This window comes from Xiphophorus couchianus, chromosome 12 (genome assembly GCF_001444195.1).
Source record: "Xiphophorus couchianus chromosome 12, X_couchianus-1.0, whole genome shotgun sequence".
Lineage (NCBI taxonomy): Eukaryota > Metazoa > Chordata > Actinopteri > Cyprinodontiformes > Poeciliidae > Xiphophorus > Xiphophorus couchianus.
In genome coordinates, this window is record NC_040239.1 from 5,788,589 (window position 1) to 5,815,480 (window position 26,892).

Below are 26,892 nucleotides of genomic sequence, written 5' to 3' on the forward strand. Positions count from 1 at the left end.
AAATTGAAAGTTGCTCAAAGAAATATGCATTAATAGTGGCTAGAAGGTCAGAGTCAATTTTTAGAGGAGGACATTTTAACAAGAACTTAGCCATGCAGAAACGGATGCTTCTGCTTAAAAGTTTTCAGGATACATTTTAATAATATTATTTTCTGCACATAGAACAAAAGCTAGTATTTCTGCTGCTTTCCTTCCAGATCAATAAACACATATTCTTTTGTTTCTTTCTGAAGAACAACTTGAGGAGGATAAATTGCACAGTAACGGAGGTAATGTATAGTCACTTAAACTCAAAAACACTCATTTCGGCTTTCCACTTTTAAATCTTTTACTTCTTTTCATCTTTTTTCATTTAAGTAAAAATAAAGTTTCAATCAAAGTTTGCTTGTTGTGACTCATGCAGCTTTGTCCTGCTCTGTTTTTATGTTTTATTCTATCGCTCCATCCACTTCTGCTGAATAGTCTGTCCATCACCATATTTTAAACACAGCGGCTCTACTGCTATGGAGACATATGCCCACAGTAACGTCAATGCTCCAGTAGCAAAACTGATCATTTCATTTGCTGCAAAACATCCGCTTACTGCCTGCGCTGCACAGAAACATAGCTCTTTCTGTCCAACTAAGAGACATCACAATCTGCTGCACTTAAGTAAATGTAAACACCTGCTTAGATATCATCATGCAGAGATGTTCACTCAAGTTACACTAAAAGTCTCAAGCTGTCATGAAGTGGTGGAGTAGGGTGGTGAGGCAGAAGCTGTAGACCCAGGATGTGATAAATAAATGATTTTAATGATGAATAAGTCCACAAATAGTCCAAAAACACAGGCAGCACGACTGAGCGGAAGCCAGGGCTCAACGTCGGTAGCAACTGGTATCATAAAGGACAGCACGAAGAACTGAGCGCACAGACACACAGGTGACACTAAATACACAGTAGGGTAATCAGGGAATGAGAAACACCTGGGAGTAATCAAAGGGAGGACAGGACAACACCAAGACTCAGGGACACAGAAAACTCTAAATAAATACACAGAAAAACACAGAACATGACACAAGCAATATGATCGTATTAGAACCACAAAGACTTGTGGTTGTCCTACAGGTCTGTTGACTTTAGTGTAAATAAGCAAGCAACTTAAAATTTAATTTACTGTCATGTCATATCACAGCAGTTCATTCTCTTAGGCTATGTTTAAACAGACCTCTTCCCTAATAGTGATTCCATTGCAGACTGCAAGCAATTGAAGTTCTGATGGTGAAAAACGGACACAAATGGTGATATTCACTCTGATTTTTAGGGAAAACTTGAAATAACGTAAGCATATTTGACTAACTGGTTAGCATTAGCTGGACAATAATTAACCTATTGTACATTTCAAGAGTATTCAAAACCCTTAAACTTTCTTACATTTGTCACATTACAACCACAAACTGCAATGTATAACAGGGATTTTAAAGGATCGACAAAAACAAGGTAGTGGACAATAAATCTGCAAGAAAAATAATCATTTGGGGTTTCATATAAAAATCTAATAAGCATTTATTAAATGCTTCAAATGTTCAAACTACTGGTTTTAGATAAAGCATAATTCATGTGTTGGAATGGCCCACTCAATGTCCTAACCTAAATTCATTGGAAACTCTGTGGTAAGACCTGTCAAATGCTCTTCATGTACTATTTTTGCAAAGAAGCATGGACATAAACTTCAGTTTTTAGATGTACAATGACGGCTGTAGAAACATATTCAAAATACAAAGTCTTCAAAACCAAGCATTTCTTTCTTTCGACATTAGTTAGGTTACGTTAGGTTGGTTTTCTATAAAATACACAATTCATAAACTACATTAAAGTCTCTCATAATGAGAGATGTGAAAATGTTCAACTGCCATGGAAAGTTTTTCAAGGCACTGTTCATTTAAACCTTTAAACATTTTTTTTAGTATATGTCACAACTAGATGTTTTGTAATGTCCTTTTTAACAGGGAGCCAGGCAAAACAGGACTGGTCCATACAGTGGCCCACCTCTGAATCTGGAAAGGAAAACACTCCAGTGTGCCAGCCAGAGGCCAGTCAGTGGATTCGTTTCCAGCTCTCCCAAAGCCCCAAAGTTCAGTCCAAGTACAACCAGCACATGTGCCACAGTCCACAAGCTCTGGCGCCCTCTTTCTACACAGATCGACTTACTGTTGAAAACCCCGCCACAGGACTCTTCCCTTCTTTGGACTCTGGTCACCGTTCCCTGCCACCATCACCTCACCAAAGGCATTTTGGTCACACACCTCCTCGGACTCCTTTGGTGGTCAACACCATGACTCCACCAGGTACTCCCCCCATGAGACGAAGGAACAAAGTGAAGGCCCCTGGAACGCCACCACCGCCAAGCCGCAAGCTCATCTATCTGCTGCCTGGTTTCACGGCGTTGCATCGGAGCAAATCCCATGAGTTCCAGCTGGGGAACCGCTTGGATGAGACTCAAACACCAAAGTAAGTGTTAACCCCACTGTGTAATTTAAATTATTTAAATATTTTTGCATTGAAATGAAATTTTCTTAAAAATTATTTATTTTGTTGTGGTAATGAAGCTTTGTGACTAATTTATTAGCTTCTTGTCCCCTAATTTGGTGTTTTAAACATAATGTCTTAAGATATTAGTGGTCAGTTGGTTTAGAAAACCTTCAGAGATTGTGACTGATCCAAGTTTCTCAAAAGAGAAATTGGACTTTAACTTTCCTTTTAGCAGCGTTGCTAGAACATAATCTTTTACCTGACCTCAATCAGATTAATTCCTAGGAGGATATCATTGGCCATAAAGGAGCTCTGGCCTGTCAGAAGAGATAAGGGGCTTAGTTCCTGACTCGCCACCCCTATGTCTGGTGCTATGTTGATCAGATTTGGCCATGAACACGGTCCTCTACTACTAGGTAATCAGGAACCACAGTCTGCCTCAGGAGAGATGCACTCATTTTGATAATGCCATTACAGTAGATGACATTGCCCTATCGCTGCTACACTTTTGAGAGCTGTCCAGTGTTTTTTGATGGCCATCTGGGTTATATTTGTTTTATGCCTGGTTGCTCATAGGGTTTCATCGACATTTGTTGGTGGCTCTCGGTGTGTATGTGCATGTGCAACCAGTGGATCATAGCTGCAGTGAATAGGCTCAAACGGCATTAGAGAATTGATTACCGGTCCCCGAGCGTTGATAGACTGCAGGCGGCATGTTGAGCCTCTCTAATCAATGGCCTGTGTGTGTGCCTGGAAACGTTGCATCTTATTGCGAAAGGGCAGATATGCTGGCTTCTCTGATAGCCAAGTATTTCTGGTAATACATCATAATTGGTTGGAGATCGTTGCTGGCAAGCGTCACGTTGATTTTTCACTTCTGGCATGAGACACTTGCTTGGTTTATATGTGAATATGCAAAGGAACTGGCTTCATTGCAAAGTTGGCATCTGTTTTTCTCTTCTTTATTCAAATACATCATCAGAAGGAAAATTTGGTTATTTTCTTACTCAATGCAAATATTTTCCTGAGGAACTATCTCAGACATGAGGAAAATATTAATTAAATGCCTGCAGTTTGGATTTTCCCTGTTCTCTCCTTACATAGGATATTGCAGCCTTATGAAACCTGGATTCTAATAAGCTCCCACTGCTCCGTCTGTCCTTGGTTTCTTGAGCTTAATTGCTTGGCACTGTGGCCAGGACACCATAACATGGATTACCCCCTGACCCAAAGAGGCCTGTTTCTCGCTTTATCTTAATGAGATATGGTCTAATATCTCATTATCACTGCATAATATACCAGTCCTGAATGTCCAAAGCTGCTCAGCAAATGTTTTTGAGTGAAAAAATGGTTCACTCAATGGCTCACTTTTTTTTCCACTGACGGATAAATGTCACTGCAAAACTAATATCTGCCTATTGTGTTCCTTTTGCCTTAGAAACACTATAGTATGTAAGAAGAAAATGAAGATATAATGAAAAATTCAAACACTATTAAACGTCACTTATTGACAAGTTAAAGTACCAACTTTAACATGGACAACAGTTGATGGTGAAAGTGCTTTGAAAGCTTCTGAGAGATTAATTCACTGTTAAATTTAGACCAGCTGTAGATAAACCTCAAACACACAGTTTTCTTGTATATAATTTTTAGATTACACCTCAACAGATTTATGAAAGGAAGTCAATCTCCATAAACCTAACTCAATTTTAGACAAGAAGGAATTGTCTAAAATCTAGCAGAAAAGTACCTTAATGGTACCCTTTGTAAGATGTAAACTTCTTAATTTAGACAAAGTTTATGAACCTAGATAATTTGGTAATTAATACTAATCTAAAATATAAATATTTTAGTCTGAATAAATATAAAAATGTGACACAAAAGGTTTATGTCTTTTCATACAATTTATGTAATTATCTGTGTGTTTATCAGATTAGATATTTTTTCACTAATAAAAAGCTTGATAAAATTAGGAACTCATTTTTTTTAAACTAATACAAGAATAAATGCAATAGTATAATGCACACCCTTTCAAGTTTGTTCTGCTTTGACCATAGATTTGCAGGGATTGTAAAACTTATGATTTTTAATCAGGAGAATTTATCCCAGATATTTGGCAACAGGCATCTCTACATGGAAATATAAGCTCTATTTGGTTCTGTAGTCCAGTTTTTGAAGATAATCAGAATAGACATTTCATGGAGGAAATACAAATAAGCTGATGCACTAATTCATTCTTCATGTATTTGAGTCTAGAGCATCTTCAAGGATATTTCTAATATTTATCTTTCAATTAACTGCCCTGGGATTTTTAGCTCAACCTCAGTTTCACTCTCTAAAAATTGTCTCTGATTGTTCTTTTGGGTTGCACCAGCTTTGGTGGTCCGCTTGTCAAACCCCTGTCTTCTGCTCTATGGCTTTGTGATTTCTGGTTTAATGTGTTTGTCTCTGAGGTAATGTTTTCTTTTCAGATTCCAGCGAACCACAGAATGGTTTTCACTCCTCCACCCTGAACCTCCCATCCCGCCTCTTAGAAATAATGTATCCAGTATTAGCGAACTTATGAAAGTCTCATCCTGAGATGAAACAGATACCAATTTTGAAAATCATAATGCAGAAGAGATGGCAAACTTTTTGTCTGTGTGCTGGAATTAGAAACCTTATTTTGTTCCTCACCACCTGTCGAGAGCACATTGAAATTTATTCAGTTTTGTTTTGAGTTAATTCACTCCTTTGTCTCCTGACAAACATATTTAGTTTTGTTTTTCTCCCTGAATGCTCCTCTCTCTCTCTCTCTCTCCAATCTCCACATTTGTCATTTCCTGCTGTGTACATGGGCCAATTTTTGAGTGCTGTCAGCTTCATAAGTGATAGAGCAGAAAGCTTTACAGACAATTAAATGAGGTTGTAATTGAAAGATTAGCAGATATTGTCACAAAGATGCTCAATTAAAATTAAAACATTACTTAGCAAGAACAATTAAAGAAGATGAATGCAGTTTTATAAATTGGCTATTCGTGTTCGTGTTGATCTTTTTTTTTAACAGCAAAAGCAAATTATGTTTCTCATTTAGAGTATAAAAACGAGTAATTTCAGATTCATTAACATGCAGCATATTGGCTTATTTAATTTAATTTGGTTACATTTGCTGTTAAGCATACTGTGTTGAAAAAATATTTAAATGCTCTGGTGAATTGGTACGTTTCCTCACTTGCAAAGAAGAACTCTGTATTATGGTAGTTTCATTTTATTGAGGAGAGACAGAATATCAGTCCTCCATCTCTGCAGAAACTGCAAATATTCCAGTTTTTGATTGCTGTTTGCAAACTTGAAGCTCCATCTAAAAATCTGGAGATTGTTTATGGTACTTCAGGATTTGATGTGTTTCTTCTTTAGTCAGTTATTAGTACATTAGCTTTATGTTTTGGAACATTTGTATGCTGTATTTGTCACATGTGTTGAACGAGCATTAGGACTGTACCGTTTGCAAAGCAACAGGCTGAGGAGTAATGTTTCCATCTCCATTATTGTGTTGATTTGTTCTTAGCATTTCTGCTCCTCCAAACATGATTGGTTGGGTTGACACCATATATCTAATCTTCGATCTTATCTAACCATAGCCCTTTCTCCCCATCTTCATCTGATTCCTTTAGAAGTTTACTGGTAAACCTAAAACATGCCTTCTATGGCAGTTCTGCAAAATATCAGTCATTTTCTATGTTACCAGTGGTTTTATTGTTGATCCCAATTGCCTTCAGATCCTGAATAACCACATTACCTCTTGATGATTGTCTTAATCACAAGCCAAGATGTTGTTGATCAACAATTCGAACCTCCTTACTAAGATTCTTGTGGATGCTCTCATCCATCAATATGAACATTGACTTTTTATGACAGTTTGAATGGAAGCAAGTGATTCTGTGGACCGCTGAGCTTTATACACATAATATCAAGTAAAACTGTAAATGATTGATTGTAATCAGTGTGTCACATTGGAGCATAACTTTTCTGTGGACAGGAAATACATTTTTCTCTCAAAGAAAGGAAGCAGTTTTTGAGTCACCCTGTTGTATGAACAGAGCTGGCTATTAAATACTTCTTATCGAGGTCACAGACAGCGCTTTGTTACAAAAGCAATCAAGAAGCTTCCACCATTTTTAAATTGTTTTTGTGGGAGCATTTTGGGAACTTCGAAAAAAAGAGGAACAGACTAGAAAAAAATTATCTGTGCACAATTTGAGAGTACCACAACTCACTAAATGCTACAACGCTATAGTCAGCAGCTGCTCATGACCTATTTGTTATATTTCACAGTGTTTCAATAAGTCTTAACCGCATCGCATCATCTTTTGTTCACAATACTAAAACACTGATCAAACCTGAATGGGGAGAAAAAAAAATCAACTATAAAAACAGATTTGAAAAAAAGATATTCATGAAAATGTTTTGTGAAAAAACATACGCAGCAATTTTAATGTTTTCAATTAAAATTTAAAATGACTTCAAAGGAACCACAAGAATTATTTTAAAATATAAGTTTGGTTTTATTCTCCATAAAAAAAATAACAAAATAAAAAAAAAAAAACTTATTTTCAACGTCAAATCAAATGAAACATTTTTTAGTAGCACACAAAGTTTATATTTGTTTCACCATACAGTGAAGGTAAAGAATGATTTTCACTTTTTTAAATAATCGTTTTGAGGTTTTTTGTACTTTATTGTGTTGGAATACAAAAAAGCTACAAAGTTATTCAACAATGCTTATCAGAGGAATAACTGTCTTGTATTCCTATAATGTATTATCTACGGAGCCCCTAAGGGGACATGGAGAGAAAAAAAAAGGAAAGAAATCCCGACTTATTATCTCGAGATCCCGACTTATTATCTCGAGATCCCGACTTATTATCTCGAGATCCCGAGATCCCGACTTATTATCTCGAGATCCCGACTTATTATCTCGAGATCCCGAGATCCCGACTTATTATCTCGAGATCCCGAGATCCCGACTTATTATCTCGAGATCCCGACTTATTATCTCGAGATCCCGAGATCCCGACTTATTATCTCGAGATCCCGACTTATTATCTCGAGATCCCGAGATCCCGACTTATTATCTCGAGATCCCGACTTATTATCTCGAGATCCCGACATCAGTACATAACGACCTAATCACAGTGATGGAGGACACCCACCCATGGGGTAGATATATAGATTTTTATTTCGAGCTTGGGCTTGAGTATAAACACATTAAATCAGTGCTTGACAGCAGACATGGATTTAGTATTAGTGAGAGACATCTGAAGAGAGTTTTCAGAGCGCGGGGACTCATTCGGCACAAGTCCTTTTCCGACTTGGCAGTTTTGGTAGAATTCATTAATAACCAGCTACAGTCCTCTGGACAGCTTCATGGTTACCGATGGATGTACGCTAAATTGCATGTGCATGATATCCTCCTCTGGGACATCTCTGGACCGCAGAAAATGATATAAGTCGTCCTCCATAATCAATGTAGACACACTCCCCCACGTTTACCGCATAAAAACATGCCTTTCCCCCCCAAAAAAGTAACTCGCGATTTTTCAGAAATGTCGCGGGATCTCGAGATAATAAGTCGGGGTAATAAGTCGGGATCTCGAGATAATAAGTCGGGATCTCGAGATAATAAGTCGGGATCTCGAGATAATAAGTCGGGATCTCGAGATAATAAGTCGGGATTTCTTTCCTTTTTTTTTTTCTCTCCATGTCCCCTTAGGGGCTCCGTACTTATCAGTTTAATTTAAAAAAAATTATCCTAGTTACCCCAACACCATTTCAATCACCATTTTTAGAAGTGAAACAAGAAATGCACTTTGGTAATGTTGTACCCTATGTGTCTCTGTTTTTGTGATGCTTAAATTTTTCAGCATCCCTCAGTCTCTCTTCATGCCCTTTTCAAAGTGGAGAGGCTATTTGGGCTGAAGTGTCAATAAATAAACCTCATTGTCTATGGTAATAAGTAGTAACATGCATTTGTGGAAAAGGCCAAGTGAGTTTTCAGTCTGTCACAGTCCCACTAGACACGTCACACCAAGAACGCTCTGGAAAGTGGGCGTTTTTGTTTTTCCCCTGCCTCTTGTCTTGCTTTCCTTCAGTAGGAATGGTAATATCGTATAGTTAATGCCACCTTATGAGACTTTCGCAGGTTTTTGAATGTTAAGCACTTTCTTATTGAATTGGATGTTTGCTAATAAATCACATGGTGCCAGGGGTTGGCATGATTCACTCTCTTCTTCTCTCTGGGTAATTCTACCACGCAACACTCAGGGGAAGCAAATTTGCATTCCTTCCATGACTAATTTAGCTGTTTGCTTTCACTTCACTGGTGTACACATCATATATTTCTCTCCCCTTTCCCTTTCCCCTTTTGCTCTCTATTTCCTTCTCTTTTTGACTTCACCCCTCTCATTATGCATCTTTTTGAGAACCTATCAATGCGTTATTTTACAGTCATTCCTGATTTTTATATTTTCTTCAAAAGATTTTGGTTCATCGGTGTAGGAAATTAAACCAAAAATAGTCCTAATGATGAAGTTTTAAACGTCATAAATAGCAAATTCACATCTTGGCAGCAAGCAAGTTCTATATATAAATACAAGTTTTTATTCCATAGTTATAAAATAATCCCTTCCTCAAAGGGAAGAGAAAATATGCTTATTTTATCCTTAATTTCAGATGGGGTTAAGGTCAAATTGTTTCAATTTAAGATGAAAATCTATTTAAAAATACGCTGAGATGAGATGCTTTTCAACTCTTAGTGGTTGGACCCAGTATCGACTGAGATGGTACAAGAGTTGGAACCCCAATGTGCTAGACTTGTTGTAGCGTAGCCCCAAAATAGCTACCTGTTGCTAGGTTATATTGCTGACTCCCTTCCCTTATTGTCCAAGAATTCAGGATTGTTACACCTTAGAAACTTTTGATCCTCTCTCTTTTTTCGATCTCAGCTACTAGAATCCCACATTTATAAAACTAATAGAATGACTTCTGTTTAGCCTGATAGTTGTCTCTGGACTGCGAGACTACAATCAGTCTATGTGATATCAAGTTGTTGTATTTTTTTACACTGTCAACACAAAGTTAAACATTTACACATGAGAAAAGCTTGTGGATCACACCAAAGTTGCAAGACTCATTACAGTAATGGGAAAGATGAATCAATAATGGTGCAGAACCAACAAACTGATGCAATGAACAGCAAACTATCGAGGTCATGACCTAAGAACGCGCTCATCGGCATCAGCAACTGTTTGTGGAAAGAGTTGACTAAGATTTTCTTTGATATTTCCCTCATGAAGTTTCTCTATTGACCCTTACTGTTGGAAATTCGTGATTTTATTAAAACTAAATCAGGCTATTAGAAGAATGCAAACATTAAGTAACTTGACAACTGTCTGACTGACAGTTAATTTATTAGTCAGACTTGTATTATAATTACTGTGTCAAAAAAATTTATAGTTAAAGTTAGGTAAACATGCACCAACCTACTGGTGTGTTGGTACAAAGTTAGTTGCTAAAATTGTCCAGCTCTATCAAGACATGACATAAATACAACGTTGGATGTTTGGTTTAATCTCGGTTTTAAACTGCAACATTTATGTTGCAAAGCACAAAGCTAATTAGAATATTTAACTTGCCTCTAAGAGAAAGTTGAAAACCGAGTTTTGAGCCAAACAGAAAACTTTTATTGCTGCATTAAGTTTGGCCAAACTTTCTTGAGCTTTTCCGATTGTATTTAAATGGGAGGTTGTGTCTGTTGCGATTCTCTTCACAATCTTTTTCTGAAGTTTTAATTGGTCAACCATTTCCTGAACTAACTGAAATGGCCCGTCAGTGCACAACATCAGAACTGTTGAGCTACCTGGAGACGTGCTTAGTGGTTCACAGGTCTGGAACGGAGCTAATCTCATAATATAGATTGCTGTAGTTTCTATGGTTACCTGTAGTTTTTTTTTCTTTATATAGCTTGTGCACTGGTTTAAAACAGGGATTTTACTGTTGACTGGAGCCTTGCTTGAGCTGTCCAACATGGGATTAGACAGTAATACCTAAAAGTAAGTTTTCCAAATTTAACACAAAAAAATACCTGCAGTATATACCTAAATATATATTTACACAAGTTTTCAGATGATCAAACGTTTATATATTAGATAAGGAGGGAAAACTACTTGAAAAAGCAGTTTTCAAATAATAATTTCATTTATTAAAGGAAAAACCTGTCCAAACCAATCCAGCTCTATATAAAAGAGTAATTGGCCCCCAAATATAATGGTTGTGCCAATACTGGTGAAAAGAACTTGAAGTGGTTCCAGTAGCTCTCATTAAGTCTTTGACATCTCTGTGGAAAAATTTTGGCCCATACTTTTTTTTTTTTGCAGATTGTTTAAATTCTGTGACATTGTAGGGATTTGAACATTAATGATCTACTGATATTTAGGTACAGACCCATTTGAAAAGTTAAAATCAAAATCAATATTTTTGAAAAAGTACATTTCACTAAAGGAAAGACATTAGATACATTTATAATTATGTTTTCAAGGTTTTATTTGTGGTAATTAAGATACATTTTCACTTAAAGTAAATTAAAACATTAGAATATTTTATCAGATCAATCATAAAACATTAATTTTGAAATATAGGCTTAGTGGAAAGTATATTTAATATCTGCTGAAAGGTTAATATGGTTTTAATTTTTTTTTTTAATTTGACAACAGGCGTGATCAGAACGCATATTTTAATGTATGAAATATGATAATACAGTGTTTGGCATGAAGGCCAATGAGTTCAGATTTATTGTGATTTTACCATTTTAGTCTACTTGACATTGACTAGACTTTTTCTAAGTGTACATTTTTTTTTCCTCAATTGTCTTGGGCGTTATCAAAGTTTGAGATAGCCTTCTGAGCTCTTTTTATTTAGCTGTTTTAGTTGCTCCAATAGATGTCATTTTTGCTAAATCTTTTCTGTATTGTAGAATCATAAACAAAATGATGCTAAAGGGCATCTACAGTGCTTTAGATGTTTTATATCAGAGTTGCAAACCTGTGGATGTGTTGTCAATGGGCTCATTGACAAGTTTATTTTACACTGACCATTCCTTTAAACATTCACCACTGCTTCATGTTTTTTAGATAAAGGATCATAATGTTATGTTTCAAAGCAGAATGATGTGGGGATTTTTGAGATCTTGTTGCCTACTTCATGATGTCAGATAGGTTCTATTTAAAATATTTTTTAATTCAGTTGGTCTTAGGCCTGAATGTGACAAGAAAAGTTGTGGTTAATAACAGTAAATGAATAATTTGATTACCACAAAAGGCCACATTAGTTTGGTTAACTTACTTCCCTTTTCTGTTTCCTTATGCTATCTTTGTCTGATATTAAAATTTGCTTCAGTAATTATTTTATAGGAGCTAACTGAAATGAATCTAATCATTGTCTCGTAGGCTGATCTGTTATTTTTTGGCATGTTAACAGGCTATTACAAAGCTATGGCCTCTAAGTTGTTCCCCTGATACACCCAGAACACATACATAGCCACACTGACCCTGACCCTGAGAGATATTTGAGGTGAGGAACATTCTCAGTCTAGTTAAGTATACTTCCCAAAGCCGTGCCTCTGCAAAGAGAAAAACAGCAAAAGACGGGAGTTATTTTTTCTCCCTAAGGAAAGGCTCATCCATGTTAATCAGGGTTTTGGCCCTTGTGCCATTAATGATAGTTCAGGTTAGAAGAGATGTCTACAGCCAAACGCTACCGGCCCTCCTTTCCATCCATTTACTCATATATTGGCAGTAAAGAGTGCTCAGCCCTACCTCCCTCGACGGTCGGCCTAGAAATTGGAGTCATGATTATGAATTTATATGAGTGTTTAAGTGTAGGGGTTAGGCTCAAATGCCACAGTTACTGGTGAAAAATTGATTTATTAGGCAGATGGTTTTCCTGCAGTGATTTGTGAACGAGCCGGGAGCTTGTTGGGGTAAATGTTGTGGTGAGAGCCTTCTAGAAAGCTTCTGCAATACTCTCCTGAGATTATTACAAAAAAAATTAGATATTTGAGAAATTGCCATTTTCATTCACAATGGGCCTAAGACATTTTATTAGATTTTGGGGAAATCAAGTTTTGCCTTTATTCAATCTCGATGTGGCTAATATAGAAAAAGAATTTCCTGACATGATCATTAGCGTTTAATTTCTAGTGTAAGTTGCAGGAAGATGGGAAACATTACCTTGACAGATACAACTCAAAGATGTTCAAGACAAATTCAAAGTTAGCTGATGTATTACAAAGTAAGAGTCTAACTGTTTTACTACCCAGCATCCATAAGGAGTGTTATTACAACCATTTATCTTTCCAGCCGTCAAGTTGAGTCTTTCATCTCAGTGTTTCTCTCTGATGTTCAAGTCACAACTGATAATATCAGCTTCAGATCCGATATTGTTCCGGCACCCCCTCCTTCCTTTTGGGTGTGCTGTCATTTACTGCTCTGCCTGTGCTTTAAAACTACCACTTAACCCACAAAGCTGTGGGTCAGATAGCTGTTCTCACACCCAGCGTCGACGCTTTAATGCTCGGATTAGAGAGTTTAAGGTTTGAGCAATGGTTTTATTTTGTCTGAATAGAGAAAATAGATTTTGAATCAACTGAATGCTGGGAAAAATATGCACAAGTACAAGCACAAACAGAGAAAGAGGGCGAGAGCCCCACAGGCATGCATGCAAGAGATAAGAAAAGGAGGCTGGTGGATTTTAAAAACCTCAACATTTTGGAATACAGATTACTCAGTCCCTTCTTTTGTATGATGTGGTGCAGTTCAGCTCACAGACAAGAGCACAAACTATATATGGGAACATCTAGAGCAAATAGCAAATATGAATTTTTTCAGCACAACTGTTAATCAGTTGTGCTGAAACTGATTTCATTGAGGAGAAATTCCAGAAAGTCCAATTTTTTTTACTCTAATATCGGTTCATTGAAGTTTGGCAGACAGTCATTTATGCACAGCTCTGTTAAGCATAATCTGGACTTAGAAAGACCATGATGTTTTAATTTTTCAGCCATACTGCTATAGAATTGCAATCATCTTTGGGTTTATTGTCCTGTTTATCACCTGGCCTCACATTTGATATACTTTAGTATTCAGAAGGGTCAGAGTTGACTCAAAAACTGTGGGGTGCCCAGTTCCTGTGGGTGCAAAGCTGATATACTTGGTTTTCTTTAAACACTGTGTTATGTTGTGACTTTAATATTTAAAATATTAAGGTTTGCAGAATCTGAGAGAAATGCTTGAGTGTTTTGCATATTCTCCAAGCACTGTACAGCCTTAAACCTGGTTTATTGTGCTTGGATGCTCAGTTCTGCATGCGCTGGCTTCATTTTAACATATTTCTTTTTTCATTGTGGATTGATAGATTTCAAAAACGGTAAAATGATCTTTTTACCCAAACCACATTTCCTGATTTCTAACATCATTACTGGTATCTGTCCTTCTTTGTGTTCCGTTAAATGCATTTAAATTACAGTACAATGAGAGCAGTGCCTTTGTTGAGTGACTTTTAGCTGCACATCATCATCCATTGTCATTCTGCCTCCAGTACTTAACCTAAGTGTGCAACAAATACATCTCAAGCCATACTTGACCAAAATGGCCAATGTCTCAGAGTTTGCACTAATTTACTGTTGATTAAACATAATAAACATATCTAAAAAAAAATAGCTCTAGTCTTAATTTTAATCCTATGCTTTATGTGAACTTTATGTGATAAGTCACATTTGACTTATCATTAGTCAAATGTGGTTGACAAAAAAAAATTGCATTCTTCAAAGACAAATCTATTGCGAAAGCATTGAAGACATTAATTTTAGGGGTTTAAGTGTTCTGAAACCTAGCAGAAAAGTTTAACTGTTTAACTGCAATTATATCATGCAACACCATGATATAATTGCCTTCAGTGTCAGCTTATATAGGTGATGACAAATGATGCTGGAGCCTGTTTGTATTTCAAAGCTATGAAGACAGTTTTTCTATTCATAACAAATACTGTGGTAACAAATGACGTAACTTTAGTGGAAATTATCCATTAGACGGATGCCAAGGAAATTTCATCACTGCAATTCACTGTTTGAGCTTAGGTTCATCCTGTTCTGAGGCGTCATTAATCATTGCTTTGTCACCCTTATCATTTTTACACAGAAGCTTTTGTTAAATGAACAAGGTCTCCTAAAACAACAAATTTTCACACAGAGCAGGTTTTCCTGAAACACTCCCAAGTGGATTATTGTAAAGAAAAGAGTCAGCGTTTCTGTTTTGATTTGAATTACTCACTACTTCATAAGTTTAAAAAATGGCTTTCTTTTACAGAACAAAATAGTCATGCTGTCACACACAAAAAGTTTAAGCCATTCCCAGTATCATTTATAACAATATGAAGTTTGTCTAAGATGTTTTGAACTACTGGATATTGGTACTCTTTGTCAGATTTGTTGGTATATTTAACATTTTTAGGCTTAAAATTCTGCACAATTTTTAGGCTTAAATTATAAGTGTATTCAATAAAAATCAATCACGTACAGTCATAGTGAAAAGAAGGTACACCCTCAGTAAGTATATTTTTAAAAGTGAACGTCTTCTCACTTTGCGAGACTTGGCTCTTATGGTGCCCCAGCGAGTCATGGAAAGCTTAGCAGTGGACAGATATGAACTCTCATTGGTGTCCCGGCTGACCTCACAAGAGGAGTGAAGCTCAGTTCTCGTTGAGAAGTTAAAGTAAAGTAAGTAGTTAAAGTGAGCACTTCTCATATAAAAAGATTGCGTGACTTATTTGTTGCTTCTTATATAAGGTACTTCATCTCTGTCATTCTTTTAGCAACACAGAGCAGATGTGTTGCTCTGTGTTGCTTACCAGGAAAGGAAAAGTTTCCTGTTTCCTGTAAGGTAACAGGAAACTTACCTTTCCTGTAAGCAAGCTTACAGGAAAGGTAAGTTTCCTGAAAGGTAAACTTACCTTTACCTTACAGGAAAGGTAAATTATCTTATCTTTTCTGTAAGATAACTTACAGGAAAGATTATCTTTGCGTCAAAGAAAAGTGGGCTGGGAGCAATATATCCAGGTTATTCTAATTTGTCATTCCACAGAACCCATTAAAAAGGAAATGGATGGGTAGTCCAACATTAAAATGTTCCTTCTACAGCCCAGCTCAATTAAGTTAGCTGTGGTCAATCAGGTATCACAGTGGGGGGAAAAAGTGTGGTGTGGATCTTTATTAAAGCACTTTTACTTGCCTTCAACTACCTTCAAAACTCACCGAATTAGAAGTGTAATCTACTGTCATGCAACTGTATTTTAAAGACTTCATGAGTGACCAAACAGCATCATGAAAACAAAGGAATACACCGGGGAGGTCAGGGAGAAAAGTATGGAGTTTAAAGAAGGGTTAATTCATCAAACAAAATTCCAAGGTTTAAGCATCTAGTGGAGGTTTTTTTTTACCCCATCATTCAAAGGTGGAATAATAAGCAAAACAGAACTAGAGATCTACTGTAGATCTAGTGTTTGCTCATCTATCTAAACTTACAGGCCATGCAAGGAGATTAGAGAAGCAGCCAAAAAGCTCCCTTAAGGAGTTCTGCAAAAACTCCCATTAGCAAAACAGTCAAGTACACGACAGCAAACAAGTGAATAAAAATGATCTGGTCAATTGACACCAAAACTGCACCATTATGCAACATACATAAGCAATTATATGGCGAAAAACACTCCCTCCCTGAACACACCATCCAAACAATAAAACATGGCGAAGGCAGAATTATGCATTGGAGATGGAAAATTGTCAGATGTTAGAGGCTGCAATGGATTCAAGAATGGGACAGAGATTCTCATCATCATTATTATTGCTAGGCTTCAGTCAGCATCTGTAAGGGTCTTAATTTTGATCCTCTGGCTCAGTGCAGGCTATATTTTACCACATAATATGTTTCAGCTACACCTCTCTGGATCTTTTCAGGAACTAAAACTGTATCTTATTTCATCCAACCACTACAGTTTAACAATCCCTCTACATCAAAAGCCTGTTTACTTTTGCCATCTAGGGTTGTTTAATTACCTGACAAAATCTCAGTAAAGTCAAATGTATGCACATACTCAGACCTTTTAGAGCTCTGATATTAATCCTTTGATTGGAAATTAGACTGCTTGCATGTTTTTAAATGCAGTTTTCAATTATATGCCGTTTTTATTTTTCTTGCATTGTCAATCTCTTTTGAAGCTCTAGTCACAACCTGTGTGTAATATTTTTCCTCATCACTTTGTATCTGTGCTATAATGGTGTTAATTCAACACAAAATACAAATATAATACATTAAAGTTTTTGTAACAACAGTGTAAGAAAATTAGGGATATTAATATATCAAAGCAGTACCTTATAATACATTTTAAAAAAGACCACTGAAAGTGTTGGACTCCAGTACAAACAATAAGAGAACTGTTCTTTGAAAGGTTTTGACATGACGTCTTTGCCTTTTTCCATGAACCCACTATTGTTTGTCTGATTCTCAGACTGATAACATTGTAAGGACAAAAAGCATCCAGTAAAAACAAGTGTTCCTCATTCCTTCAAATGACAACTCTTCCACTGTTTTAACTAGACAGCCTATGCTGTGTAGGCTTGGACTAACCCACATGAGCTTTGGGGAAAATGTCACAGGCCTGCTTTCCTGTCAGGTTATTACTCTCCTGGCCATTTTTTCCAGTTCTCAACAACTCAAATCCTCAAACTGTAGATAAGCAAAACAAGTCTTGCTTATCTAGGCATTCCTGTGCTCTGCCCACTTGTTCTTTCTCATATTTTCCGTTGCTCAAACTGCATGAAACTTTCTCAGTGACTTCTTTCTTCCTCTTTTCACTTGCCTTGGGTGTTGTGTTGCATTTTTGACTCAGTGTTCATCATTTAGTCCTAACTACATGCACTGAGAGCTATGTCCATTTCCTGGCCCCTGACAGCACACTGACATTAATCCATATCTCAGGAGATAGTAGTCATACTTTACAAGGGAAAGCCCTTTTTGCACCATTTTCATTTGAGAAGACTGTCCACAGTTGTTGAGTAGCTGTGTTTTATGGTTGCACATTCATTTTTCATTGATGCTGCTCTCCTGCTCTCTTTTTTTCCTGCACAAATTTGTATTCCTATCAGTCAAAGTTTACATGTTACTGAATTATGCACTGTCATTACTTCATCATTTGTAATAATTTTAGGAAAATTTTAATAGATAAAGTTGACTCAAACCACTCTGTTTGAGAGTAAAGTTTAAACTTAAACAACACTAGCAAAGGGACACAAATTGTTTTTCACTTTCCTTAATAACTTTTCATTTACTTTTAAATGCATTCAGCTTCCACATCAGCTTGATTGACCTGCAGATATTTTTTACTTTGCATTTGATTATTTGACAGTCTAGTTTCTGACCTAGCAGTCTACAAAATACAGTGCTTTGAAAAAGTATCCTTCCCTCTTGAACTTTTTCACATTTTGTTACATAACTACTCAAAACTTTGGTGTATTATGTTAGAACTTTATGTGTTACACCAATAGAAAATAACAGATATCCATGAAGGTAAACCAAGGTGTTTTTTTTTAATGGTTTTTCTTCCAATGAAGCAACTTCTAAAAGGGAATAAGTGTATTTATTTAGTAAAAGGGGGTTGAATACAAATGCAAACAATGCTTAGTAAAGTTAATCTACTATATTTTAAAGATTTATTACACAAGGACTGTGTATCCTAAGTATTTATTACTAATGAAAATATAAAATTCATATACTCAGACTATTGGAATATTACAGAAGGACAGAAAAACTTCATTACAGAAATCTTATAGTCTTGTTATGTCCTTCATATTTGCTTCACTTAAAAAAGATGTACAAGCAGCACAGATGCACCTTGAAAGGATAGTAAATTAAATCTCAGACAAGAGTCTGGAAAAAATCCAGAAATTGTAGGCATCATCTGGAGTCTGTGCTTCAAGACCCATATCCATGTGCTGCACATTATGTATGGAATATATTTGCTTGGGCATTTTTTGTTCGAATACTATATTAATGTGATGTGATAAGACACCTCTCGTGTTGTCTGTGGCTCCTGATTGGTTTAACAGCTCATGTCCTGGTTGCATCTGAATGCATTTTCCCATGGTGTTACACTTTTGATCTTAATTCATATTCAAATTAACTGAGAATTGAATTATAAGCTTTTCATTATTTGGATACCACAATTATTAAAATAAAGAGAAAGGAACAACATGCAATGGGTCTATGCATTCTTCCATTTGAAATAAGTCACTTTAATAAATTCCTGTTTTGATGACATTGTAATATTTTAATACTGTATATACCTTTATTTATCCTCCAACTTCACAACCACCGTGTACATTACATGCCTTGAAGTTTGTGGGTATATGTTACAATAGTTACATATTAGCATGCAAATTGCCACTTTAAAACTGCACACTGTATAATTTGAAAATAAATACAATGATATAACTTACTTGCTTGATACATATCTAAATTAGTATCTCTGCAAAGAGCCTTGAAAAAATTAGCATGTTTGTAGTTTCACTTCAGAAACCTCACCTTGCCTGTAAATTAGGTTTGGCAGTGGCTCTACAACGCTGCCTCAGGACAAAGAATAAAACGGCGACCTGCCAGACTGCCAGCTTTTATTCAGTCCAGGTTTGATGCTGCAAACTTCTGAAAGCAAGGAACACCTGGTTTTGGATGAGACTTCTCAAAGGGCTCCTAGTAATTCTCTGTTGTAATCATTATTCCAGCCAGCTTTATTTCATTCCCCTCCCCCACCAAGTTTATTAAAACAGCACTGAGCAGTGGCTGCCAGAGATATTGTTCCATAGTCCCATTTGCATAAAAAGCAACAGGGTGCCATATGGGTCTCTGCAGATCTGTCTTGGATTTTTCTAAGAGAAAAGAAAAGTGGACTTATTTTGCTGTAGACAGACCTCTGCATGGAATTCACTTGAGATGGCCAAGAGTGTTAATTAGAGCTCAGTCGAACTCTAGAAACACAGCATTAGTGTTGAGATGCACCTTGTGTCTTTCATATTTTGTTTTATAAAATTCATCATGAACCTTCTTTTTTGATCCACCCTGATGTGTCAGAAGGTAAAGGGAAAGAATCATTTGAAGGATCACTGTGCCTCTGCTCTCACCTCTGTCCTTGATCAAATGGAACTTTTACTTGAAGGTGTCACTGTAATTAGAGTCTCTGCAAGTGTGGGGAAAGTGGATATGGAGCGAGTGGGCGGATGAATGTGTGTACGCATGAATGTCAGGCTTCTTTTTTTTAATTGCCTGCACATTGTGAAGTGCAAATCTCATCCTTCAAGAGCATAAACAGTCAGGAAAATCTGTAAAAGAAAATCTTTGCAATTGCTTTATTAGTATTCCAAAATCTGAAAACAAAATCATGACTAACACAATTTTGGTGCTGGCATGATTAACTTTTCTACACTTTCTTATTAAACTCTGCCTCTTGCCAAAATTAGAAAAACAACATCTACATTATTATGACTTGTGATCTCTGCTAGAAAAGTTTGAGCAAGTCTAAAGCTGCTTTTTTGCATATTTCAAACTTTCACGAGTTGACCAGCTGTAACTGAGAGGAAGCTTAACCTGAGAGGCACAGCTCTTCTCAGAGCATTTATTCCAAGCCTAAGTTATGTCAGAATTTTTTGACACATTTTTGACAGGCAAGTTCAAGTCAGGTCTTTATGTCTTTTATCACAAATCAAGTTACAAATGTTTGAGAGAAGTTTTCACTACAAGTTCAGGTCAATTCAAATCTTGTCTGAATTCTTGGTGTCCAATTTCAAGTCGAAGCACAAGTACTTTAGGGCCAAATCTAAGTTAAGTTGTTTAACAAAACCTAAGTTCTAAATCAGAACTATTAGGGGCAAGTCTTAAGTCTTTGAGGGTCAAAACCAAGGCTTTCAGATTTCAAGACCTTCTTCCCAAGTCCAAGTCAAGCTTTCAATCTGAGTCCAAGTCCAGTTTGTAATATTTCACAGAATTAAAAACTCTTGCTGTCAAGTCTCAAGTCTTGGAGGGAAAACTCTTACCCTAACCCTGTTAAGTCACAATTCTTGGATTCAAGTGTTTCACCATGAGACAAATTTTTCTACCTGCTATACAACCACCTGCCTTTGTTTGATTTGGGCCCGGTACTTACAGTGGAAACAACTGGAGGAGAAAAACTGTGCCAGAAAACTACTCTGCTCCCCTTAGAGATTAATTGCACTTTGAGTGAAACTCTAAGTCAAGTGTGACTATTTTTGTGACTTTGTTGCAACTTGAGTCCCTAACTCTGACAGCAGGTGAGGTAATCCCTATTAGATTTATTTCAATGGCATTAAAATACACTTTTCCACTCCTTTTTACCAGAAACTAAGCACTATGAGGCAATAAAAGCCATAAAACATCAGTGATTTCCATTTGTGAGTGACGCATCATTACATACAGTCCTACACTACATCAAAAGACAACTGAACTATTCACACCTTCACTGATTTCTCTCAACTCTTGGGAATTCACCCACCTTTCTCTTCACATGGCTTTCATGTATTCTTTTAGTTTCTCTTCCCCTTAACTTTTTTATTTGCTGAACCTGAATAAAAGCTTTAGCGGCTCTGAAGCTGAAAGTCCCCCATCCCCGACCCCCTTCTCCGCCTGCCTACACAGACAGACGTTTTCAGAACCAAAAGTGGAAATCCTCTGCCTTCTCCTCACATTCATTTTCACATTCTCCTCCCCTTACTGCACATCCACAAATTATTCGGGGAAAGGATAAAGGCGTGCATGCGAGCAAATGAATGGCTTGATTTAGATTCAAATTGCATAAAGTGAGCTAATCGGAATAACTGACAAAAGCTCTATGACGAAGAAGTGATAACCTGCAGGCTGCTTCCTTATTGCAGGAGATGGGACTGAAATGCTGGGCTGGTGTACAGGTCTAATTGCATGACTCATTGAAGGGGTAAAATGACTGACATGTAAGGAAAGATTTCTTTGAGATTCAACACTTAATGACTTTTACTTTGCATGATAAATCAGAACTCACAGCCTTCTTGTTCTACTTTTTCAAAGTCAAATTTTCAGTTGAACTTTTCTCTCAGCCTCTTTTCAGTACACTTTTAAGGAACCTTAGTTTGTCTTTTATACAAGCTAACTGCTTTTGTCTATATTTTGCTTTCTTGTTTAGAAATCCTATTTATCATGTTTAGCTCTTATCCATTCATCTATTTTCTAACACCTTTGTCCCTAGTGGGGTCGGGAGGGCTGCTGCCAGCTAATGTACAGGGCGAGAGACGGGTCACCCTGAACAGGTCGCCAGTCAGTTGCAGGGCAACACAGAGACAGACAAGACAAACAACCATGCACAGACACACACACACCTAGGGAGAATTTAGAGAGACCAATTAACCTGACAGTCATGTTTTTGGACTGTGGAAGGAGAGTACCCGGAGAGAACCCACGCATGCACAGGGAGAACATGCAAACTCCATGCAGAAAGACCCCAGGCCGGGAATCGAACCCAGGACCTTCTTGCTGCAAGGCAGCAGTGCTACCAACTGCACAACTGTGCAGCCCAGGATTTTTTTTTATGTAGGAGTTCAGAATGAGAAAAGTATAATATTGCAATTCTGAAGTTTATACTTTTTACGATATCACAACAGAAATAATCTCAGTCAGATACAACAAAAGAAAATAGTTAAAATTTTTACCTAATCACAGTCAATCTTATTTAATTTAATTCAGTTTATTTATATAGAACCAAATCAGAACAAATGGCCTCTCAAGCTACGACACAAAAGTGATTCCAATTTGATCCCTTATCTGAAATATTGCAGTCAAGGTCAGTTCAACATTAAAATTGTTTAAAAGTTTTCTATCTAAGGAAATCCAGCAGACTGCATCAAGTCTTTGACTTGCAGCATATCCAGCTATCTGGCATCAGTAGACTATGGACTGCATCAAGTCATCACCTTTGCTTCAACCCCTCATACTGAGCATGCATTTAGCGACAGTAGTAAGAAAATTTCCCTTTAACAGAAAGAAACCTCCGACTCAATGTGAGCGGCCATCTTCCATAACTGAGGTTTGAGAATAGAGAGCAAAAAATCAAAAAAACACAGCTGAAGACTTTTAACTGCTTTATTTTTAAACTTTCTGATAGTAACACATTACAGTGGTGCACCACTAAAGAAACAAATGCACTCATTTTTCAGTGTCACTTCTGGACAGGGTGAAAAGGATTTTGGGATTCTTTGAGTAGCCTGACAAAGCCACACATATTTTGAATTCACCCTTCCCTCTAGGTTTTATCTATTCTGAGGGTTTTGTTGAACAACTTTTTCAAAAAAAACAAACAAAAAAAAAAACAAACACTGTGCCATTGCACATTAAAAGGCAAATAAATACAAAATAAAATTTAGTTTATACGGTTGTTCAACATGAGTAAATCTAGTTCCTGTTGTTGCTTTGAAATAATAAAAGGAAATAACAGTATGGGACGAACAGAAGTTGAGTAAGTAGTCTCAACTAAGGCATAAAAAAAGAGAGACGAAGACACAGTGACATCACAATGTGAAAAGTTCGATGTGATTGAAAATTTGCACTTCTAATTCACTGAGAGCTAATTAACAGTATGCAGATTATTTTTCTAATGAAGGACAATGGAGGGTATACTTTTCATTACCAATTATCCCCTCAAAGTCACCTCATGTTATTATTTGCTGCAGTTATGAAATGAATTAGAATGTATTATCAGTCCTGGAGAAATTCTGCCTCCATGATCACATTCTAGTGTTGTTATAATAGGTGTGAAGTCAGCCTTTGCTGAGGTAAATTGTGTTGCTATTTCTGAAAATATGAAAACTTTATGGTGCAGCAAACTTTTGTTAAATCTTCTATATCCTAATTTACCTATGCTTAGGTTTCATTTTGAATCTAAAACTAATGAGATGTTTTGTCCTTCACTTTAACTCACATTTAATTCCTAATTTCAGATAATCTGCAGACAGAAATGTTTCGTCTGAACAAACTTCATGACAAGATGACAAAGACAAATTGTTCTACAAAATTTATTAAACTCAGCTTTGACATGATAACATCTCCCAGAAGGATGAAAGCTGACAATTTATAAGTTACTGGTAAAACTTTTAATTAAAGAGTCATTTTGAAAGTAATATATCAGCTTATGTCTAAAAATGTTGTTGTAATATCAACCACTGCAGGACAGTCCAGAGTTAATTCAACTAATCTTGTTACTCCTGATTTGACTTGGGTAGATATAATAACCTTGAGTAAAAATAGTTACATAAAACTTTAGAACAAAATTTAACAATTATTTCTACATACCTAACATAAAATTAAATATTGATTATGTGATGTAATAGTGGTTTTATTGTTAATATAAACACATTATTCATTACTTACACTACATTACTTACTATGTTAAATCTGTATTTGTGCTTTTTGTGGTACTTTACTTTTCTGTTCTTGAAGTTTAACAAGCTGTTCTTATTTGGTTAATTAATCAGCCTGAATTCAGTTGCTTGGCCAAGATGCTGCTTATGGCCTGCCAACTATCACTTTTAAACAGCCTTAACTTATTAAGAGTGATGGGTGGCACCCCCTTAGCATGTACACCATGTTTTCTGCATTTGGAAAAATTATCAAACAGTCACTTTTTTCTTTCTTGTAATTAAAAGAGAAATGTATTTAGCAACAAAAGATGGGGGAAGGGTAGTGCTGGATCATTTCTGCGCTTTCTCTGTGCTCTCATTCAAAGAACATTTATCGGCAGGAACAGTAAGACAGACATTTTTTCGGTTTTGAAAGCAATAAACTTGATTTACAATTATATAAGGATAATAAATTTTGTGTTTTTGCTGTCTAGTAGATTCTAAATAGAGATTGTAACTGTGAGTAGCTGTATTTTCAATAGATGTAAATGTTAACATTTAGTATTCAAATTCACAAAATGAGCCACAATTTTTTAAAAGTTTTGTAAAACCTTGGATACTTTAAATTCACATAAAAGAAGAAACAACTGTGTATTGATCAGTTTTCTTCAAAGGTTTTGGTAATTATTTAATCTTCTCTTCAATTACGTCAACATTTTCACAGTGCAGTTTGAATTTTGTTGCCGTCTGAATGTGTTCCTAATTGTATCGTATGTGGTTCATCATGCAACCTGATTCCCAACTGCTGAGCTTCATGATGTTAATGCATTTTTCTGATGTAGATGATCAACTTTGGTGTCCATCTACTGTGTTTGATCAGTTGATTCTTCTGTGTAAATCCTCTTTTCTATTTTTCTAATTTGTATGTTACTGTCCTGCTTCCCCCCAGAGCCAAGAAGAAGACAAAGCCCTTGAACCTTAAGATTCACAGCAGTGTTGGAAGCTGTGAGAATCTGCCCACGCAGCGGTCACCGCTCCACACCGAACGATCTTTGCGATCCTTCTTCTTTCCGTCTTTCATCCCTTCCACACCTCCCGTTCATGCTGAAACACCCTCTGCAAGTAAGTGAGCGCACATTATAAACCAATCTTCCATTTTATTATCAGTTCATGTCAGTGTTTTATTTTCTGCAAAAGGCATTTTGCTCTCTGTGAGGTTAAGTCACAGACATTATTTCACTGAATGGATGAAAAATGCTCTTAAGTTGAAAGTTTATCCACAATTGTAACTTCAAATTTATTTTGCAGGATAACCTGTACACCTGTGCACGGAATTTATAAGCAGGGTTTTCAGGGTTCTAAATACATTTTGTAACTCTATTAAAACTATGTTTTGCACTTTTCTGTGTCCATTTACAACTCACAAAAAAATTCTTCTTTTGGTTAGAAAAACTTTCAAAGCAAAGCTTAGTTGGAAAATGGACCATATGGGGAATCAGGCTGTTCCATTACGGCCGGAGGTAGTGTGTCGCTGCACACCGGCAGCCTTATTGGTTGATGCATTATAGGCAAACTGCGGAAGCCATTAGATTGAGGAGGAGATGGGAAAAGGCAGAAAAATAGAGAGTAATGGAGGCCCTGTCAATGAAACGAGTGATGTATGGCTGCGACTCAGTGTTGGGAATACTCTCTGACATAACCAACAGGGATGTGGGGCATAGCCATGAATAGATGTAAGCAGAGGCATGGCAATGAATAATGAATCTCAACATGCGTAAGACAGAGAAAAAGAAACAAACTTAAAATAATAAAATAGCTACAGACATAAGCATACACACTGCACCATTCTAATTCAAAACTCTGTAATTGACATCAAGATAGCATCTTGTTCCAATTTTATCATTTTTATCAGAAAGGCCAACAGTCATTTTATCTTTCTTAACAAACAAAAAGAAAAAGATGTTTCAAACTGTAGGGGTTATGGACTGCACAAATTGCAAATAGACTAGCCTGCATTGCCTAGTCAATTCTCAAGAACATTCAGAAGTATGGTACTGTCTGTGTTGCATACATAAGTGTAGTTCTATGAATTAACAGAAATGATTTTTCAGTTTAGACACTCTGCTTCTGCATTCATTTTTGCTTCAATTTTGCAAAAGAGTTTTACAAGAGCAGTGTTGTCTGCTCTTGGGTTGGGTCAACCAATATAGTAAAAGTTAATTGATAGCGTACTCCGACATGGCTTTGTAACGCGAAAAAAAGAAGACTGACGCATCTGACCAGTCAGGACATATTTTGGTTAGATGTAAACAACGTGGCCTAGAAAAAATAGAAATGTCCACATCACTTATTTTGGGAATGGCGCATGTGAGTTTGTGTTTAAACGCTTGGATGAGCATACGGCCAGTGTGTGTGCAGCCTGGTCAGCCAGGATAAACATCTGTCCAGGGTCTAGTTTGGGATTATAGTATCACTGCCATCTCGTACGTCAGAAATTTGCAGCCAACAACGTTATCCCTTGTCCCCTGAGTCATGTGAATCAAACAGACAGAGGATCCACAAGATTGGCTGAGGTGACCGAGACCACACGCTGTCTGCTCAAGATGAATCAATGCCAGGACTAAGCTGAGCGCTATTGTGAGAATACACTTATTTTCCCACCAGGATATACTGCTTAAGATCGTATGTGGATAAGATATGATGGAAGGATTAATGACACAAGTCATACAGTTTAGTTGTAAACTGTATGGCTTGCTCTTCACTGCATCTTTTATTTCCGAAGAACAGTTGTAGATAGTTTTGTGGTCAATCTCTAGATGGATTACTTCTTATCTTATTTTGGTGTAAACACTGGTCTCCACATTTATCCT

The 26,892-nt window shown here is 36.6% G+C and overlaps 1 protein-coding gene across 3 annotated transcripts in view; it reads left to right on the plus strand.

The window, feature by feature from the left end:
* The window catches only part of ksr2 (kinase suppressor of ras 2), a 109,256-nt gene that overhangs the window by 25,242 nt on the left and 57,122 nt on the right, over window positions 1-26,892 (plus strand). For 2 of the 3 annotated variants that reach the window (XM_028034388.1, XM_028034387.1), the window contains exons 4-6: window positions 234-269; window positions 1,989-2,490; window positions 24,972-25,144. In XM_028034388.1, the coding sequence (XP_027890189.1) occupies window positions 234-269; window positions 1,989-2,490; window positions 24,972-25,144 (711 nt within the window). The remainder of the gene's footprint in view (window positions 1-233; window positions 270-1,988; window positions 2,491-24,971; window positions 25,145-26,892) is intronic. The other variant, XM_028034389.1, reaches the window with a different exon arrangement.